We start from the raw sequence: 20,086 nt of genomic DNA on the forward strand, positions 1-20,086 counted from the left end.
AGGACTCAAAATCCAAATGGTCGACTTCAATTATCTTTTCAGTATCTGGTTAATGAAAATGAACAAAGCACTATTTAGAGAAATGGCACAAGTGCGCCACAGATTTGTTGTTTTACAGTGTTTACAGTATATCTAGGCATAAAGCCTCTAATAACCAACAGGTTCAAAAACTTGACAGTAACCTATATATATATAGATATAGTACACAGTACACCAACAAGTCGGCATAGTTGAGATTTCAGGTATAGGCCTTTAGACTATGAATAGGCCTTTAGACTATTTCACAACCTACCTGTGGAACCAGGTTGTGAAATCTATAATATCTTGTTCCTCTGGGCTCCAGTGTTCGTAGATGGCCCCCTCCTCCAAAGAAGATGAACAGGTGGAGTGCAGGGGTGACCCACTGGAGCCTGGGGATGGCACTCCACTGCTCTGAAACCCTGCTGACACCGCGTTGCTCTCGTCCAGGAGCAGCTGCAGGGCTCGGATATACTCCACGGCCGACCGGAGAGTCTCCACCTTACTGAGCTTCCCATTGGCGGCTCCGTTTGGCACATGTTGGCGCAGGGTCTGGAAGCCTGCATTCACCTGCCTCACACGGTTCCTCTCCCGCTCGTTTCTGCGCGTCACCGATGCCACTGGCTGCTGCCGAGGGACAAAAGTGAGAACTGCCCCGATTTGGTTTGAACTCTTTTTGCATCGCAGCTGCAGTGGAGACGCGGAGCGCTGTCCTTTCAGCACCATGGGTCTGGACGGGTGATGCGCTTTTGATCTGGGTGCGCAGCTTTCTCTGTGGGAACCAGGCATGGAAGGCTGGCTTTCTGTTATCATCAGAAGCGTACATTGTGCAAAATGTTGATTCAAAGTGTCCTTTGATGAAGCCATCTCCATTAGGCCTATACTCAGTCGAAGTTTGAAAAGCCTTTCTATTTCAGTTCTTCAACAAATTAAGTAGAGCAGTGGGGATCGAATGTCCAGCATGAGTCACTCCAGACGCAATGACAGTGGACCTAAAGTGCCCGACTGGTAGAAACAGCCTTCTTTTATATGAGATTCCTCACCCCTCCCCGCCCAGCCGTTTGGCAGAGCAGCAGAGTCGTGGGCCAGACGCGTGTCCTCCGGCGTTCTAGGGGCCACTCATTACCATCTCAATAGAGGTCCCCCTGAAAGCCAATTGGCTCATTCAAATTATGCCAAAGAGTGTAACTATGATGTAGCCTATAAACATCTTTGAAGGGTTCTTTATTGTCTCAGATAGCCAACAAAGTTTTGACAAACCACAAAATTGAACACCGGGCATTTGTATCCTGACTATAGGGCCCAGTTTTTGTTTTTTCTGCTCAGTAAGAAGGCCTATATTATATTCTTTGTTGTCCTATACTTTCCTTATCTATTGTTTTTATATGTTTTTTTGCTTGGATCTATAAGCCCAGGGGTTTCTTACCATTACCAACAACTATAACATGTTCTTCCCATGGAACATTTAGTTCTTCCCATGGAAAGAACTAACATACCGGTATTAATATGCATATATACCGGTTTACATTGCGTAAACTGCAATGTTCAGTAGCAGATCGATGTACACCAACCACACGTCATCCAACAATACACCATTATATCTACTGAACATTTTAGCTAATGCATTTTTGCATGATTGTATACTCATTTCTTATCTCATTCTTGTCTCATTTGTGTCATTCTTTATAGTGTAAATAGGCAAGTCTGAAATACAAATGTACCATGAGGCGTCAATTACAATTTTGATATTAGTACATTAATATATGATAACTTATAATATATTAATTTATTTATATTGACCCTATAAACAATTTATAGGCTTGGCTTTTCCCACTCATTTCGTAATGAAATCTTGTCATGGTCATGGTTACTTTGTTTCCTGCACCATGTCTACTTAATTGTCTCTCTTGTATAGATGTCTGTTTTTTATAGTTTTATCACCACTTTTGAACAGACTGCTCAGGAAAATTAGCTTCTGATTAACTCTGGCTCATTTACATGGATGTGAAAGCTGAAGTGTTGATTAATAATGTGCATTGTCCCAAAAACGTAATTAGGGAAAAATAACACCTGTGTGAAGTGAGTGGTGCAACTCTGTGTGGGGGTCCCCGGAACTTCCAGACCCACAGGAACGAGCCCAGGGTGCCGGCCCGGTTCCGGCGAGCCGCCCCGCATCTGAAATGGTTGAGTAATGACAGAGTTACCGTGTGTTTCCCAGGGGTTCCCTCTACTGTATACTGTCACACCCAAAATCAACATTTATTATGTAGGCCTATGTGTGTGTATTAGGCTGCACACATTAGGTTGGTCAGATCCTCCACCACCACGGCCTTCAATTTCAGTGCTACGCAGACGACACCTCATTCATCACTGCAGCCACCCACTCCACCCTCACCACCTGCAGACATAAAAACCTGGATGCAACAAAACTTCCTAAAACTCAAATGTAGCAAATCTGAAATAATCATCATTGGTCCCGACTCCCTCACCCGCTCCACCCAGGACTTCTCACTCACCATCGACAGCTCCCTTGTCACAACTTCCACACGCATCCGCAACCTACAGTAGGTGTCATCTTCGACCCTAAACCCTCTCATTCCTCCCCCACGTAAACCACATCACAAAAACAGCATTCTTTCACCTCAAAAACATCGCCCGTCTCCGCCCCTCCCTGACACCCTCAGCTGCCAAAACCCTCATTCACACCTTCATCTCATCCCGATTGGACTACTGCAACAGCATCCTCTATGGCACCACCGCAAAAACCTTCAACAAACTACAATACATCCAAAACTCAGCCGCCCGCCTGCTCACTTCCCCCCGCTCCAGAGATCACATCACTCCAGTCCTCCGTGACCTCCACTGGCTCCCCATCAAACACAGAATTGAATTCAAAGTACTTCTCACTACCTACAAGTCACTGCACAACTTGGCTCCCCCCTACCTCTCCGCCCTCCTTGAGCCACACGCACCATCCCGCTCCCTCAGGTCCAGCGACGCCGGTCTCCTTGTGATCCCCAAGAAGACCAGGCTCAAAACCTGGGGTGACAGGGCCTTCTCTGTGGCCGCCCCTACCCTCTGGAATAATGCCCTCCCCAAACACATCCGAGATGCCCCCTCACTCCCCACCTTCAAAACCGCACAAAACCCACCTGTTCAGAATAGCATTCCCTAGCTGATGTGTCTTTAACTTGTTACATGTACTGTTTTGATTGGTTTTATTCTTATTTTGCTTGTTTTTCTAATAAAGTTATCATTTTCTCATGTCCCCCCCCCCCCCCCCCCGGCCCCCCCACACATGTAAAGTGTCTTTGGGTAGCCTATTTGAAAAGCGCTATAGGCCTATAAAGTCCCAGATATTATTATTATTATTATTACAACAGTGGCACACTGACACTTGGTGTGGTGATGAAAACCAACCAAACGCTATTTTTGAACTCGGACACAGCCAGGGACCCTGGGACACACAAAGCTCCGTATATGCATTAGGCACTCAAAAACACACTAAAAGCTAAGGAATAAAAACATTAAAACAGTGAAAATAGTTAGATATGAGGAAAGCAATATTGAAGAGGTCCAGTTGGTGGCGGTAATACCCCTGTTGGTTCAGCACGCATGCATTAACCCCCCAAAGAAGCAGAACCAACCAGCGAGCAGTAAGAGGATGTAGCAGAAGAAGAAGGAGAAGAAGAAGAGCATTAAAAAAGGAGACCATACAGTTTAAAAATGGCGGAGCTCAGGAGGAGAAGCTATGCTGACTCTGGTGCTTCTCCGTGCCGCCGCGGCGGCCTCTCCTCTCTCTCCACGCCGCTGCAGACGCGCTGCGGCCCGGGCAAACTGTTCATCCTGCTCTGCGTGCTGCTGGCCGAGCCCGGCGGAGCCACGACGCACTGGGTCGTCACGGAGGACGGCAAGATCCAACAACAAGTGAGGAAAACAAACAAACCGACATGCTAACCTGTTAGCCGCACAATTGCTATTTGCTAAAAGGCTTCGTTTTCAACATCATCTCGCGAGAGGCGTTGATGGCTTGTAAAACAGACCTACAAGCTGTCAACGCGTCGCTTTCGAGACGCGTTGACAGCTTGTAGATCTGTTCTTTCTTTCCCAAGGCGACACCGCAGTACTAAGGAATGTATATATGCTAGCCTTAGCAGCTAACGGTGCAGCTATAGCCAACCTTGCTGATTATTATTTCAATTATTGATTAACCCACGTAAAAGATGAATTGTTGACAGTGTCACGTGTGTCTTTGTGGTTTATTAAAACAACGCCAGCAGCTTATGATTGACAGTTGGGGCCATATGCTATGTTATCTATATGATTCATTGATTGTATTTTAGTAAACATTTATACCATACTCCCACTTTGGAACTATTATACCACATACCAGTTAGACGCCTGAGGGCGAGGTTGCATACGCATCCGCCTGGGTGACAGCAGACTGCTGGGCGAGCGCTGGCACTTTTAAATGGGGGGGTCAGATCAACATATCCGCCTGGGTGACAGCAGACTGCTGGGCAAGCGCTGGTGCTTTGAAATGGGGGGGGGGTGGGGCATGGGGCCTTGGCATGGGGGTGGTCAGGTCAACATATGGAATTAATTCTGTACTGGCCATATATGGAGCATGTCTTGAGTGTACAGCAGGGTTTGATGAGGTCAGATCAACATGGAAGGTCAGCTCTTGAGTGTACAGAGTTTGATGAGGGCCCAGGTAGGGCCTGCACTAATAACTTTGGGCCAGGCCCGTCTAGAGTTTAAATGGACAGGTATCGGTCAAAGGGGAGACATCAAAGAGGAAGGATCAACATAATGGAATGTCAGAACAGGTCACCTCCATATGCATATCCATTATGCAGATCTAAGGGTTTGAGGTTTGAGGTCAGATGTAGTGTTACTGGCCAATATTGATGACATCAGGGATCTCCATCACTGATGATGTCACGTGATGTCACACCTGGGGGATATTCTCTTCCTATACGCCTGGGAGTGACCAACCAACAAACCAAACGACACACTGACAGGAAATGCACAATTTCATAGTAAATGCGGCCTGCCGTCGCAATAAAGATTCATGGTGGCAACAGTAAAACAATAACATAAATAAAGATGCGTATTTCATTATACAAGCATTTTTGAATAAGGCTGAAACATAACTAAATGTGACAAAGGGGACGAGGTGAATAATTTAATATGCAAGGCACTGTATATAGACATGAGCGAGTGACAGGTAATGTTACAAAAAGGGGTTCCTAAACCTTTGTAACAACAACGAAAAGGGTTTCAAGTCTAATTGGGATAATCTGTACGTGTCAGGGTATCTAAATTAGATGCCATGTTGTTTAGACAGATCCTGGTTGTGATGTTTACCTGGTATCCTAGTTAACTTGTAGCTACATGACGTGTCCATTTTACCCTGCTTGTTGACCAGGGTAGGGTGCACCGTTTGTGACACTACTCCGACCTCACACTTCATCTGTTGGGTGGGAAGTCTTCATTATGTCCAAAACTGTTGATTTTCAGAATTCAATAAAAAGTTAAGCGGAGCATATTTAGCTTGTACAGTATATCCATTTTTGCTACTTATGTGACTAGTAGGGCGTTTTATTATTATTTATTTTTATCGTTGGATAACAGGTTTCTAGCAACAACAAATCACTCTGATAATAAATGCCTCAAGAAAAAAATATTTATATTACATTACATGAATGCTTGGTCATACTAGTTACAGCATCACACAAAAGTAGCACATTCACAAGCTCGAAACGTGACACGAATCGACGCATTTTGAGCTTATAGATTTGCTACATTTGAATCCCGACATGAGCGACGATATGTTGCAAATGTTGCATCAGTGGATGTGTAAATGTCCTTGGCACTCATCTGCTTCAGCGAGGGAACGGAAGGTGTTTGTACAAGTAGTTTATTTTTGGAAGCTTGTGGTCTGATCTCTGATGATTATGACGTGTTTGTGGTTGCAGGTGGATTCCCCTTTGAACCTCAAACACCCTCATGATGTTGTCATCTTCATGAGACAGGAGACGCGTGTCAACTACCTCAAGAAACTAGAGGTTTGTGACTGTTTGTTACAACTGTCAGTGTCAATATATGGACTAGGCCATGGTTTCCCAAACAGTGGGATCCATTTCCATGGATCGCAAATTAATATCCCTTTCTTTTTTTGTTTCCTAAATAAAAGGATTTTCACACACACAAAGTTAAAAACAAATTCAAACATTTTTCAAACGGAATTTCATGAATACAAAAAAGAAATTACCTAAATTTGAAAACAAATGTTTTAAGTATTGAAAATTGCAGATCTGAAAGCCTGCAATGTGCTGTGAATCGACACATTGTGTAGACCTGCTTTTTTCCCACTAGTTTTATGTCCCAGGCAAGCATCTGATTTCACTTGGAACCACTGGACTAGGAAGTTGTATTATCACATGAACCAGCCAGAGCATTACAGTAGTTTTTGGGGTAGATTCAATATTTTTTTGAACTTGAATGCGAAACACTAGGTTAAAATAATATTGCACATACCAATTATGTTGAAGAGCAAAAATGTCCAATACTCTTGCATAATGTGTTTGGTATGCATGTATAGCTGGAAAATGTTGATCTATTTTCACCAATATCACAATTTGCACTTAAGGGGGGGGGGGGGGGGGAGTCCCTGGAACAACATATTTTCAGATGGGGTTCGGTGGCCAATTCAATTTTTGGGGTCCTTTACATGAACTATTGAGCACCACTGATGTAGAAACATGAGGTATTTCAGAAAAAATATATAATTTTTTCAACGGGTTAAAGTAACATTGTTTTGAGTATTTCTCTGTGTGTTGGTTGTGTAGAAGCAGCTAGTGGCTCAGAAGATCCACATCGAGGAGAACGAGGACAGGGACACGGGACTGGAGCAGAGACACTACAAAGAGGATGCTGACTGCATCATGGCCAAGGTTCCCCTGGGGGACCTGGACCTGTACGATGGCACCTACATCTCCCTGGAGAGCAAAGACATCAGGTAAGCTGCCACCATTACACTACACATTTAAGTTGACCATTAACAGGTTTTGTGCCCCAGATGTCAGACTACATCCGTAGCTAGGAAAAATAAAGAGGAAGGTGCACGGAGGTGTGGCCCGGTCTCCTGCGGGAGGTTTGCACATGTGCAGTTTAAACAGGAACTGCGATGATGGAGTGTTCCAGCAGAGGTGCTAGATAGAAAGCGCAAACCTTGTGATGTAAATAATGAGATCCAGAACAGTTGAGAATTAAACGGCAGTCACCCTTCCCTTTTCAAATGTTTTATATCATCCACAGCACTTGAATGAACAGTATCCATGTTCCTTTGTTCACACTACAATCAAAAGAAAAATATACAAAAACATTAACATTTAGTACATTCACTTGTCCTTTGTCTTTCCTTTTGTCTGTTATACACCATTTTTTCCACACAGTTATGAAATTCTGAAAGATTCTGGGCAAAAAAGGTGTCGATTGTCATACATAATTGCGATTTAACGATTTAATTGTGCTTTTATGGCATTGGAAATTGGATATGATATAATATGAATAGAAATTACATTTCTGTTTGCCTTTTAGGCTTCGTAATGAAAACGTGCACAGGGCAGATATGACAAATTGAAATATTCCAAGAAATTACTGGCATTTTTATACTGTAAAAAGGGTAAAAAATAGCAGATCTAGTAAGTAAGTAAATTTTATTTGTATCTACAAGCTTGCTCACAAAGTTTGATGGGTGAACAAATTCCATAAAGGATCTTAAATATATCAGAAATGCCATAATTTTAACAAATGAATTGGATAACATGAACAAGTAATGACTTGGCACTGTGATAATTCTATGCAACAACATGGCAGTTGGCACTTTGTAATTCCGTTTGACTTTGGATTGTTTTACTGCTGTGGTGGTGGTCTTTATGAAAGCAAATTGTCTGTCGGGTGGAAACCTCATATGTCCAGAAGTGTTACTTTATTACGGAATAGTTTACGGTATGTCATTGATTATTCATTTTTGACTGTAGTCCTGAAGAGTATGTGGATTCCCGGTCGCCCCTCCCCCCAGACCTGGAACGCCCTGACTGTTCCAAAGTGTTGGAACTGCCCTACAGTATCCATGCATTCCAGCATCTCCGGGTGAGTAGAGGACAGCCTCTAGCCTCATCTATACTGTACATTGGTTGTTGCATGATGATGGTGTTGATGATAATCTCAAATATAAGGGTGGAGGGGTTGGAGAAAACTACAAAAGAAAATCAACTTTATTAGTAAAAACTATGGCTGTCAATCGATATTATTTAATCCGATAATATTTAATCACATGATTGTCCATAGTTAATTGAGATTAATCGCAAATTAATTGCATGTTTTTGATCTGTTATAAATCTACCTCAAACGGATATCTTTAAAAAAAATTAAAGACTTATCAACATGGGTGTAGACAATTGCTTTGATTCATGCAAAAATGCATTTTCTTTAAATTATTGGAACAATGACAAAATGCTGTCCAGAATCTTTGAGTAACAAGGTGTGCATGCTGAAATGCTGAAATCCATTCAATTCAAGCCCAACACATAACAGACAGAATAAATGCTATGTATACTTGAGATTTCTCTTGATTGTTTAACATCAGACTAGGGCCGTTAAAATGTGCCGTTGTAGGAGTGCAAGTGCAAGCAGAGAAATGAAGGAGATTCATTTCTTATTGAAGAGCCACCGATGTTTGTTTTTTTGGCTTTCGCCTTTTATTTAATATTTTTTATGGAGGGACTGACAGAAGGCTGACAGGAAATGGGGAGAGAGATGGGCGGGGGGAAGACATGCAGTAAAGAGTCGAACCCGCGGCACACTGCTAGACTGGATTACTGGCCAAGGTGCCTGGATCACTGAGCCATGGCCCAGGCCACTTTTGTTTATCCTTGCTTGCTGTGATGAAAGTATAACATAAGTGTTGCACTGACCGGGGTCTGCCAAGCTGCAGCATTGGAAAACGAGGAAGTGAGTTGATCAAATAGAATCCATTTCCGTGTACTGCTTCGTCTATTTCTCGCTCAAATGTTTGCAAAAACATTTTTGAGAGCAATGTTTCAGAATCAGGTACATGGACCCTCTGGTTTACTTGAGGAGTTGAGGGGAGTCCAAATGGACCCTTAAAGGTATGTAACTCAAAGTGTACACATTGATCCATTTGTACACTCAGATTTACAGATGGTGATCCTTGAAATTAAAACAAACTCCTGGTATATATGGCAGACGTGAAGTCCACATGCCACCTATGACGGTGTGATAAACGGTTCCTCAATGTTGGACACAAATACTTCCGGTTCCAGATCCCATCATGGGTCAGGGTGTAACAGGTTTGGGTGTGTGATCACGGGTCCCCTGTGTCGTTGTGCAGGGTGTAACAGGTTTGGGTGTGTGATCACGGGTCCCCTGTGTCGTTGTGCAGGGTGTAACAGGTTTGGGTGTATGATCATCAGATCTTGGGTCCCCTGTGTCGTTGTGCAGGGTGTAACAGGTTTGGGTGTATGATCATGGGTCCCCTGTGTTGTGTTGTGTTCAGGGTCTGACAGGTTTGGGTGTGTGATCATGGGTCCCCTGTGTTGTGTTCAGGGTCTGACAGGTTTGGGTGTGTGATCATGGGTCCCCTGTGTTGTGTTCAGGGTCTGACGGGTTTGGGTGTGTGATCATGGGTCCCCTGTGTTGTGTTGTGCAGGGTGTGACAGGTTTGGGTGTGTGATCATGGGTCCCCTGTGTTGTGTTGTGTTCAGGGTCTGACAGGTTTGGGTGTGTGATCATGGGTCCCCTGTGTTGTGTTGTGTTCAGGGTCTGACAGGTTTGGGTGTGTGATCATGGGTCCCCTGTGTTGTGTTCAGGGTCTGACGGGTTTGGGTGTGTGATCATGGGTCCCCTGTGTTGTGTTGTGTTGTGTTCAGGGTCTGACAGGTTTGGGTGTGTGATCATGGGTCCCCTGTGTTGTGTTGTGTTCAGGGTCTGACAGGTTTGGGTGTGTGATCATGGGTCCCCTGTGTTGTGTTGTGCAGGGTGTGCAGGAGAGGGTGAACCTTACCTCCCCACTGCTCTCTAAAGAGGACCCCATCTTCAGCTCACTGTCACACAAGCTGGGCCGCAGCATGGACGAGGTGGGCCACCGCATACACCAGGCGCTACTCAGGGTAAGAAGAACTGTCAAAATGTTTTAACCCAAACATCAACATGTTCATAATTTAACACAATGAGTTGCATTTCAGTTTTTGGACTTGTTGGCCTCAGTCTCCTTTTTATGCTTAATGGCTCCCCGGAGTTGCTTTTGCTACTCCAACCCTGTGGAATGCACTCCCCAAATCTCCTAGACTAGAGCCCCCACCCCCCAAACCTTCAAAGCCCTCCTTCAATATGGCTAACTAGTAACTACACAGGCCCTTTCTTAGTGTTTTCTTTTTCCTAATAAAATGTATTTTCTTTTGTTTTCTTGTCATCGTCGCCACATGTAAAGCTTCTTTTAAAACGCTATATAAATTTGATATATTATTAGAAACTAAATAAAACTTAATTTATAGTCGTGATATTGCGTGACCATTTCGCTTCCCAAAAAGAACAGATTCCTACAATTTACTCCATATTAGCTCCTTGAGTGCTGAGTTTTTTGTACAAGTTGTTGGAAACTAATTGCATGCAGTGGGATTCATAAAGTTCCTAAAAATTCTCCTGAAAACCAGAAGTGGATGCGAGGCTACTTCCTCTGAGAAGTGGAACTTCAATCTGCACACTGACAAGAAACCAGACTTTCCGGTATTGCGGAACAATTACTTTTCCTGACCAACGTCTATACAAGGCTATACAAAGGCTATATATCTAGATCGTTGCTGCATCATAACTATGAATATACTGTATCATTGCTGTCGGGTGGAAACCTCATATGTCCAAACTGCCACTTTTCAGGATTCAAAGTCGCTTTTAAGCTGTACAATCTCAAAACGCATCGGCATGCAATGCGCTCTGAGCTTGTAGATCGGCTATTCTTTGCAATGTATGCAGAAGTAGGGCAGTGATGTAAATAGGTTTTCAATGTAATGAGTCCTGGGATGCAAGGATGGTCTTTTAGATGTGTCCCAGGGAGATATTTTGCCATTTTTACAAATTGCAGCATTTAACTCCCATTTCATTTTATATGGTTATAACGTGGTTATATTCATGTAGAAAACAGATTATTATAACTAAAGCTAGCAAAATAAACTAGAATAAAAAAAAAAAACAGTACAGTAGTGCATTCCGTGGATGCAGAGGTCGTTGTTTTATTGCGTCCCTTAACTATAAACTGTGTTTTGGGATACAAAATGCACCCTATTTTAACTCGGGCATCCATTTACGAAACATACACATTTTAAACATTGGGATGCGAGTTGTCCTGGCTGAACAGAACCATTGATAACGGTCAGCATTACTGATTATTGCATTTTGCACTCTGTCTTAGAACTGGGTTATGAGCACTTTCTTCTAAAGAGTGGACAGCTCTTACGATCCATTTCCTTTCTAACATGCGTTTCTGAGACGGTGGTATTCCATTACCAGTTTTTGTATTTTCTTTGTATTGATTGGATACGTTTGCAGAAAGTACAGAGGTGCAGTTATACAATAATGCTAAAAGGATCAGATAAAAAGACCATGAGGGCTTGTTTCCATTGTGGTCCTGTGTAAAAGACATCAATACTGGGAGCAGTAAAAGTGTATTTGCAGAAAGAAACGTAATTTCTTCTGCACTTGATTGCATGCTGAAAATAATAAATCTACAAGCTCACAACGCATTGCGAGCTTGCAGATCGTCTATTTTCAGAGTGCAACACCCATGTGCAACCAAACATGACTTGTCTTTTAGTTCTACTGTCTATCTTCTTCTAGTTTTTATTTGTTGATGATATAGAGCACCGAAGTCCTGACGTCACTGTCGGTAGAGGGCGTCAGTCCCCAGGTTCATGTATTTTTTATTTGCATTATAATCCCCATAGGGGGATTTTAGATCTCTTCATATAAGAACTGCGTTTGAAAAATAAACCGATCACCCCGGCCTTTTCACTCATATGGATATGAAGCATTGACTGAAGGTGGAAATGTACAAATATACCCAAAGAGTAACAAAATAAGCGTTAGAAACGAGTCAAATAACCCAGAGACTACATTTCCAGGTAGGCGGGTGGCTGCATCTGCCTGTCGCACAACATAAACTGAATGTTAATTACGTTTAATCTTTTTTTTTTATATTTATATTTAATGTTTCGTGGTTAGTATGAGTTGAGTCACCACCAGCTGAGCTTATGTCAGCGAGGAATCTCAGGAACGCAATGTGTTGACAGCTGGGCGTGACGTATATTAGCAGCGACATTGCCTTCATATGTAGTTTCAAGGCTTTTTTCGGCCACATTAATTCAATTTTCTCCAGAAACTGGCTGTATCAAATATTAATGAACATCATTAACGACACACAGCCACCCCCCTGACATACAGGCCGGGGTGGTCTGTTTATTTTTCAAACATAGTTCTTATATGAAGCGATCTAAAGAAGGTCAGTAGACCGAAAGCTTGCCAAATAATAAATTAGATTATGCGCAGATCTGAGTGTGCGGAGCTTCCCTTTATTTTTTCTTATATTACCTTTGTGGCTCCAGCACCTCCTTTAAGTTTTTTTCAGCAGATGAGCGGTGGTTATTTTTATATTTTTATATGAAGTGATCTAAAATCCCCCTATGGGGATTATAATGCAACTCAAAAAATACATGAACCTGTGTACTGGCGCCCTCTACTGAAAGTGACGTCAGACTTTGGTGCTCTATAGAGACCCGGAAAAGAAATCGCCGTTCATTTTTCTCATAGCCATTTCTTAAAGTATTTATTTAAAGACGGTTACGCCGCGGACAAAGCCAACTCGGATCGTGACAAATCATGACAATGAACACAATATTTTGGGCCGATCAAATCATTAGAAGAAAATAAAGGCAGGAGACAACACTATTTGTTTTGTTTTTCTTCTTATAAATTATTTGATCGGCCCAAAACATTGTGTTCATTGTCATGATTTGTCACGATCCGAGTTGGCTTTGTCCGCGGCGTAACCGTCTTTAAATAAATACTTTAAGAAATGCCTATGGGAAAAATGCATTGGGATTTATTTCCTGGGCCACTCGTTGTTCTGAAAGGGGGAGGGACTGCGACGCTCTATAGTCAATATATTTAGTATTCGTTTTTACTAGTCGTCATAGCTTAGTTTTTATTTAGTTTTCGTCAGTGAAAAAAGTTAGTCAAAAAAATGTTTCGTCATTGCTGGGTGCGAAGTAAGAAATAATCAAGATTTAGCTTTTGGGGTCACGTTTTAGATTTTTGGCGTGGTGTTTGGTATGGGTATACGGTTTTCAAAAAGCTGTGCAAGCGTGTTGGGCATGCCCCTAGTGGTCTGTTTACACAGACCAAATATTAGATGAGTATAGTTGTGGTTGAAAACCTAAATTATTGAAAAGAGTCCACGTGGCTAAAATGAGCTAAAATGCCTATAAACTGGGATTTAATATGTTGTTGTAAAAATCATAATTCTGCACGTTTTCAAAAACTAACTGTATGAAAAACTAACAACTAGAAAGGCATTGTTTTCAAGATGGTGTCCATGATAGCGTGCCAAATTAATTTGTGATGTTTTTTGAAAGCCTTATGTCCACACACCATGCCAAATTTTTAAAAGCAGTTACCAAGTGCATAAATGTTATGGTTTTTTATGTGATGGCTGCCAGGAAGTAACATTTTTATGAACTGGGATTTAATTGTAAACGATAATAATTATGCACTTGGTAACTGCTTTTTGAAGGCCAAAATTCAAAAACTCCAATAGCCAAATTCAAAAAACACCAATAGCCAAATCTTTACAGACGACATCAACACTGCTGTGTTTGTGTGTGTTCCAGAACTCAACATCCTGGGTCCTCTACAACCTGGCCTCGTTCTACTGGCGGATGAAGAATGAGCCGCGCAAAGCGGTGGACTGTGTGGTTCGAGCCCTGCATTTCTCCCCCAGGTACAGCTGAAATACTGTGTGGTTCGAGCCCTGCATTTCTCCCCCAGGTACAGCTGAAATACTGTGTGGTTCGAGCCCTGCATTTCTCCCCCAGGTACAGCTGAAATACTGTGTGGTTCGAGCCCTGCATTTCTCCCCAGGTACAGCTGAAATACTGTGTGGTTCGAGCCCTGCATTTCTCCCCATGTACAGCTGAAATACTGTGTGGTTCGAGCCCTCCATTTCTCCCCAGGTACAGCTGAAATACTGTGTGGTTCGAGCCCTGCATTTCTCCCCCAGGTACAGCTGAAATACTGTGTGGTTCGAGCCCTGCATTTCTCCCCCAGGTACAGCTGAAATACTGTGTGGTTCGAGCCCTGCATTTCTCCCCCAGGTACAGCTGAAATACTGTGTGGTTCGAGCCCTGCATTTCTCCCCCAGGTACAGCTGAAATACTGTGTGGTTCGAGCCCTGCATTTCTCCCCCAGGTACAGCTGAAATACTGTGTGGTTCGAGCCCTGCATTTCTCCACCAGGTACAGCTGAAATACTGTGTGGTTCGAGCCCTGCATTTCTCCCCCAGGTACAGCTGAAATACTGTGTGGTTCGAGCCCTGCATTTCTCCCCCAGGTACAGCTGAAATACTGTGTGGTTCGAGCCCTGCATTTCTCCCCAGGTACAGCTGAAATACTGTGTGGTTCGAGCCCTGCATTTCTCCCCCAGGTACAGCTGAAACACTGTGTCGTGTGAGACCAGAACACACTCATGTTCCCTAGTGTCTTTAACTGCTTAAAACCTGGAATAGTTTTTTTGGTAAATAAAATGTTATTTTTATGTAAAGCAGATGTTGCCAAACTTAACAAGTTGTGAAAATGTTCCATCTACCATTTATATGCAAATTCTTGCCGCCATTATCGAAAGATCTATTTCCACTATAAAGCAGCCAATGTTGCACCTACTGTACTGTAAGTGAACGAATGAGGTGTCTAGACCTACTGTATGTTTTGAGGGATCAAATGATCACAACTATTAAACTGATCACATGTACCTGTGGCATGCTGATGATGCAAATGAGTGCTGCCTTTACAATATACCGTTAATCACATTTTTACAATTATGCCAACATTTCTAGCCACCTATTTTCTTCACCAATGCGCACATTAGGTAGAGGGCTCATCAATGCTTAACGGCACAACTTGCATGAGTCAAAATAATCCCTAGTGAGCACTTCAGGACAGACTATCCCAAATACAATATCCTGGAGCACTCGACTGGTCTGCACGTGTTTTATTGTTTTGCAGGGTGTCTGGGTGACTGACGTTGTTACCAAGTGGGATTGTGGATCGGCTGTTTTGTCAGTAATAAAACCTTTAGAATGACACATTGGACATGAGGCAGACTTGCAGGTGAAGATACGTTTTTAATTAAGTTTCAGGCCTGGACAACATAGTGAAATAATAAAGAAAATAACTCAAAACAACTCAAACAACTTAACTGAGAACTGAGAGGTACTGGTGTCAACCTCTCCCCATGGCAGCACAAACTCTACTGAGCCATTTCCCCTCTATATAGACTCCTGACTCCACCCCTGGCTAAGCAGTCTTCGAACATCAGTCACCCTTGCTGCCTTGCATGACATGCCCAAAATGGTGTGTGTGTGTGTGTGTGTGTGTGTGTGTGCGCGTGTCTCTCTTTCTCTCTCCAACGCAGACAGCACAAGGATGTTGCCCTGGTCAATATGGCCAACATCCTGCATCGCGCCCACTTCTCGGCGGACGCTGCCATCCTGGCACACGCTGCCTTGGACCTGACCTCCGATCTGTTCACCAGCCACTACACGCTGGCTAACATTTATGCTGTAAGTAGATTTAAATTGACCTCATATCTGGGGGGGGGGGGTTTAAACTTTTGCACAGGTATCTCATTTAGCGAGGACCTGTGACTAGTATCTGTCAAATGGTGACAAAATGAAGGATTTCTACTGTACCACCACGTGCTGTGTTTCTGTGTCCAACAACCTCTCTGTCAGATGCTTGGGGAGTACAACCACTCTGTGCTGTGCTATGAGCAGGCGCTGCAGGCCCAGCCAGGCTTGGAGCAGGCCCTCCGGAGGAAGCATGCTGTGCTCTGTCAGCAAAAACTGGAGCAACGCCTGGAGGCCCAACACAGGTACTGCAGGACAGTGTCTCCCCAAACTGTTTGTCATGGCCATTTTGTATGGCGTCAGGAGGCAACGGGTGCACTGCACGGCCAAAAATGTTTAAGGACATTTGTTAAGACTACAGTATGTTAAGACTACAGAGTGTGTGTGGATTGTATATTCCTTTCTACGTATTATCTGCACCCAGTATATTCCTGAACTTTTCCAGACAGTCCTTGAGTTGAGCGCACGATATAGTAGTCGAGGTCAGATTTGTCTGAGGTCTTCCCTATTGCCCAAGGCCACACGGGGACGTAACATGCTTTTCTAATCTCACTTCCCATGGTCTATCACGACAAAACGTCCACACACACCACTGTGACAGTGAGTCATAAGCCCTTTTACAAAGCATCCGGTTGTATGGACATGGAGTGGGGCGGTGCCTCTTTGACTCATTGCTGTAATCATGTCGTCAGCGCCCGAGACCAATTGACGTCTATGTATAAGGGGATAGACAGACACCCACCCGCTGGGCCAGTGCTGACTAGGCCTGTCACGATCATGGCATTTTATTTGCCGATACCGAAAATAATGAAAGGCTTGCCCGAAAAAATGAAAGCAACGACCTGCTTCTACACTGTCTTCTAAATCCTAACTGTTTTCAGAAAAAAATAAGTTTTCTATGTCAGTGGTTTTCAAACCTTTTCATGTCAAGGAGCAGCACAATTATATATACTAGTCCTTACCGTTCTAATATATATAAACACCAAATTAGGTACAGTGTGGGTAATGCGATGTAATTGATCACATTATTGATTGGGAGGGAATTGGTAAGGGATGAACTTGGGAAGGGCACAAAGTTAATATTATTAGGCAAGTGGTCTGCGGAGCATTCCCTGGGGGGGGGTCTGTGTATTACTGGGACTCGCATAAATACGTGTCGGTGTGGCTGAGACACGCACACACACACGACAGAATGGAGGCGATGCTGCTGCTCATTGTATGACATTCGGTGCAGTAGGCTATTGTAAGTAACATTGTCCTTGGCTTTGACTACTTCAGAGAGGACATGACTATCTGTACCTGCATGTCACAAGGCTTTCTGCTGCCTGTCTGCCACACACCCCCCACCACAATGACTGTGCTGTTTCACCCGCGTATCGAGTGACATTCAAACATTGCAACGTTGTTGCTATGATATTGGGGAGGAATCGACGTTACTTATCAGTATGGCTAAAGCCAGGCTAGAGGCTTGGGGTCTGAAGGTGCGTTCGAACCTGAAGATATTTTTCAGTTGCTTCACTTTGGTGGCACAGGTCAGTGTTGTTTTTGAGCGGTGCCTCCGCTCCATTACGCAGCTATGTATGTGTATGTGTCCGAGCACGGAAAGTCGCAACACGGCTCACCAGAACCCCCCCCCCCCGGGCACGTTCCTGGGGGTCTGGATGTTGTGGGGACCCCCACGCGGTAACTCTGTCATTTCTCGACCATTTCGGACGTGGGGCGGCTTGCTGGAACCGGGCCGCCCGTTCCTGGGGGTCTCGATGTTGCAGGGACCCCCCGCAGAGCCCCACATGCTACAGTTGCACCGCTCACTTCACATGTGTGATTTTCTTTCCCCCCCTTTTTTTTTAAGGAGGAAAAATAAGTCCCTTCGTGCCAGCTCAGTCGTTTCCATGCAAGAGCTGTAGCTGTCTTCCCCCTCCCTCGAGTGGTGGATTATATTATCGATATATTAGGATACAACGGATATAAGAAGTACGCAGTAATTAAACTTTGGGAGTGTATTAAACCAAATGGACCTGCTCATTCCATTTTGTGGTGTCTAAACACCGGGAAAGTGATCAGCAGTGTGTTCTTGTCATCGTGATGCAGCAACATGTGGGGAATGCTCGACGCGTGCTCGCCGTGGTGGAATGTTACAGTCCAGTGCAGTAGAAGAATTAGGGGTGTCAGTGTGTTGGCAGTCGTAGCGCTGGGCCAGGCGCGAAATTGTATTGGCCACTGTTTGTTGTGTTGCGGTTGTCGCAGAGGAAGCATCACTGTGGAGTAACAGCGAGAACGGTGGCCTGTGATGCAGGTGTTGCTAGGGGTCGCGATGGGAAAGAAGTTATAATTTGTTAAATGGAAAAATTCAGACAGACAGACTCATTGATTCATTGTGTAAATTATAGTTAGATTTGGCCACAATGTTTTGTTCCATGGACCCCCAGAAGCAAAGATTTGAGTTACCAATGTTCCCTTTAACAAATGTGTATGTGTGTGTGTGTATATATATATATTACAATTTTCGCTATTAAATAAATAAATAGCCAAAGTTTAAAATATTGGTTAAAGTGGTTAAAAGCTAAAGTGACACAGATTCTTTCAAGCTCTTAATGGGTTTAATAAAACAAATAAAAACACGTTTTTAATTCCCACCACTGCCCACAGGTCACTGCAGCGTACGCTCAACGAGCTGAAGGAGTACCAGAAGCAACATGACCACTACCTCCGGCAGCAGGAGGCTCTGGACAAACACAAGCTGCTCCAGGAGGAGCAGATCCTCCGTAACATCATCCACGAGACCCAGATGGCCAAGGAGGCTCAGCTGGGTGAGAGAGAGGGACACCGCACAGCCGTTCACATGGTCGCCGTCTCATCTCCATATTTGAACTTTTTTCTTTCCTTCCGGAAATCAATTAGCGCCCTACTTGATCATACTACAGCAGGGGTATTCAACTGGATTAGGCAGGGGGCCATGACTGCAGAATGATGGACGCATTTGAGGACCAAAAATGTTGGGTCCTCAAAATGCATTTAGTTGTTAGTAGCATCTATGCCTTGGTTGTTCCACACGAGCCGCCACAATCTCATAAATCAGGGGTTTCGGGGGTGACCGTTCAGAATAACTGCCCATCAGAATCAAAGGGACTCTACTGGCCAATCACGGCACGTCTTTATGGCAAAACGCATAACATCTGTTTAGCAGTGAATGATTCTTCTGAAATATTGACTTAATCTGCTGGACTATTTAGGCATAATGTTTTTTTTTTTTTTGTTTTTTTTTAGTAATGGCATTCATAAAATGTCCATCAATGTCACTGTCCTCACAAGTGTAGTAATCCTGTGCTGGGTGTGTCTCCAGGTAACCATCAGATGTGTCGTCTGGGACAGCAGCAGCGCAGCCTGTTCTGTCCCTTCGACCTGCCCGTGCGCTACCACCGTGGAGACCTGTTTGAACACGTGCACTATGTCCAGGTGAGAGGGACATGCATGATTAACCCATTTAGACCCGACATCGACATTTTTTTTAATGTCTTTTTGTGAAAAACCTCATGTTTTTATATCGGTGGTTCTCAATATTTCATGTCAAGGACCCCAAAATGTAATATGCCACCGACCCCCATCTGAAAAGAAGCAAAGATTTGAGTTAAAAACTGAAACTCTGAAAGAATATATATTCAAAGATTTGAGGCACATTTTCACGATTTTTCAAAAATAGCAGACCTACAAGCTCGTAGCATGCCACTCGGTGGCGCGCTATGAGCTTGTAGATCTGCAATTTTTCAATAGCTAAAGCATAACATAATGCTAACACCAAAAGGGGTTCCCGCCCTGAATGGGTTAATAGGCACACACACAGAATAACTCTTCCTACTTCCTTGACAGATGTAGGTGATGCTAATCAAGGCTCTGTTCCATTTAGTGTACAGTGGTTCTCAAACCTTTCTTAACCCATTTAGGCCTGACGTCGAAATAAAAAAAACGTTCGCTCTGCAAGAATACCGGTATATATTCAAAGATTTGTGCCTCATTTTCACGATATTTCAAAAATAGCAGACCTACAAGCTCATAGCTCACCACTCGGTGGCGCGCTATGAGCTTGTA

General features: G+C 43.6%; 2 protein-coding genes across 5 annotated transcripts in view; one reads left to right on the plus strand and one right to left on the minus strand.

Moving 5' to 3' along the window:
* Positions 1–288: 288 nt before the first annotated feature.
* On the minus strand, positions 289–807 carry LOC308319792 (achaete-scute homolog 1b-like; the record flags this gene model as incomplete). The annotated part of the gene is made up of 1 exon (XM_080769978.1): positions 289–807. One exon carries the CDS (start codon positions 805–807, stop codon positions 289–291), a length of 519 nt encoding a protein of 172 aa, XP_080626104.1.
* A 2,902-nt stretch (positions 808–3,709) lies between these two features.
* Positions 3,710–20,086, plus strand: part of ttc17 (tetratricopeptide repeat domain 17) — a 33,190-nt gene continuing 16,813 nt past the window's right edge. For 3 of the 4 annotated variants that reach the window (XM_080762968.1, XM_080762969.1, XM_080762971.1), the window contains exons 1-10: positions 3,710–3,945; positions 6,000–6,089; positions 6,873–7,042; positions 8,067–8,178; positions 10,086–10,217; positions 13,989–14,098; positions 15,787–15,934; positions 16,106–16,245; positions 18,650–18,810; positions 19,344–19,456. In XM_080762968.1, coding sequence (XP_080619094.1) covers positions 3,745–3,945; positions 6,000–6,089; positions 6,873–7,042; positions 8,067–8,178; positions 10,086–10,217; positions 13,989–14,098; positions 15,787–15,934; positions 16,106–16,245; positions 18,650–18,810; positions 19,344–19,456 — 1,377 coding nt within the window. In that variant the 5' untranslated portion in view covers positions 3,710–3,744. The remainder of the gene's footprint in view (positions 3,946–5,999; positions 6,090–6,872; positions 7,043–8,066; positions 8,179–10,085; positions 10,218–13,988; positions 14,099–15,786; positions 15,935–16,105; positions 16,246–18,649; positions 18,811–19,343; positions 19,457–20,086) is intronic. The other variant, XM_080762970.1, reaches the window with a different exon arrangement.

The sequence above is a fragment of the Protomyctophum bolini genome (assembly GCF_963924005.1).
Source record: "Protomyctophum bolini genome assembly, chromosome: 1".
Lineage (NCBI taxonomy): Eukaryota > Metazoa > Chordata > Actinopteri > Myctophiformes > Myctophidae > Protomyctophum > Protomyctophum bolini.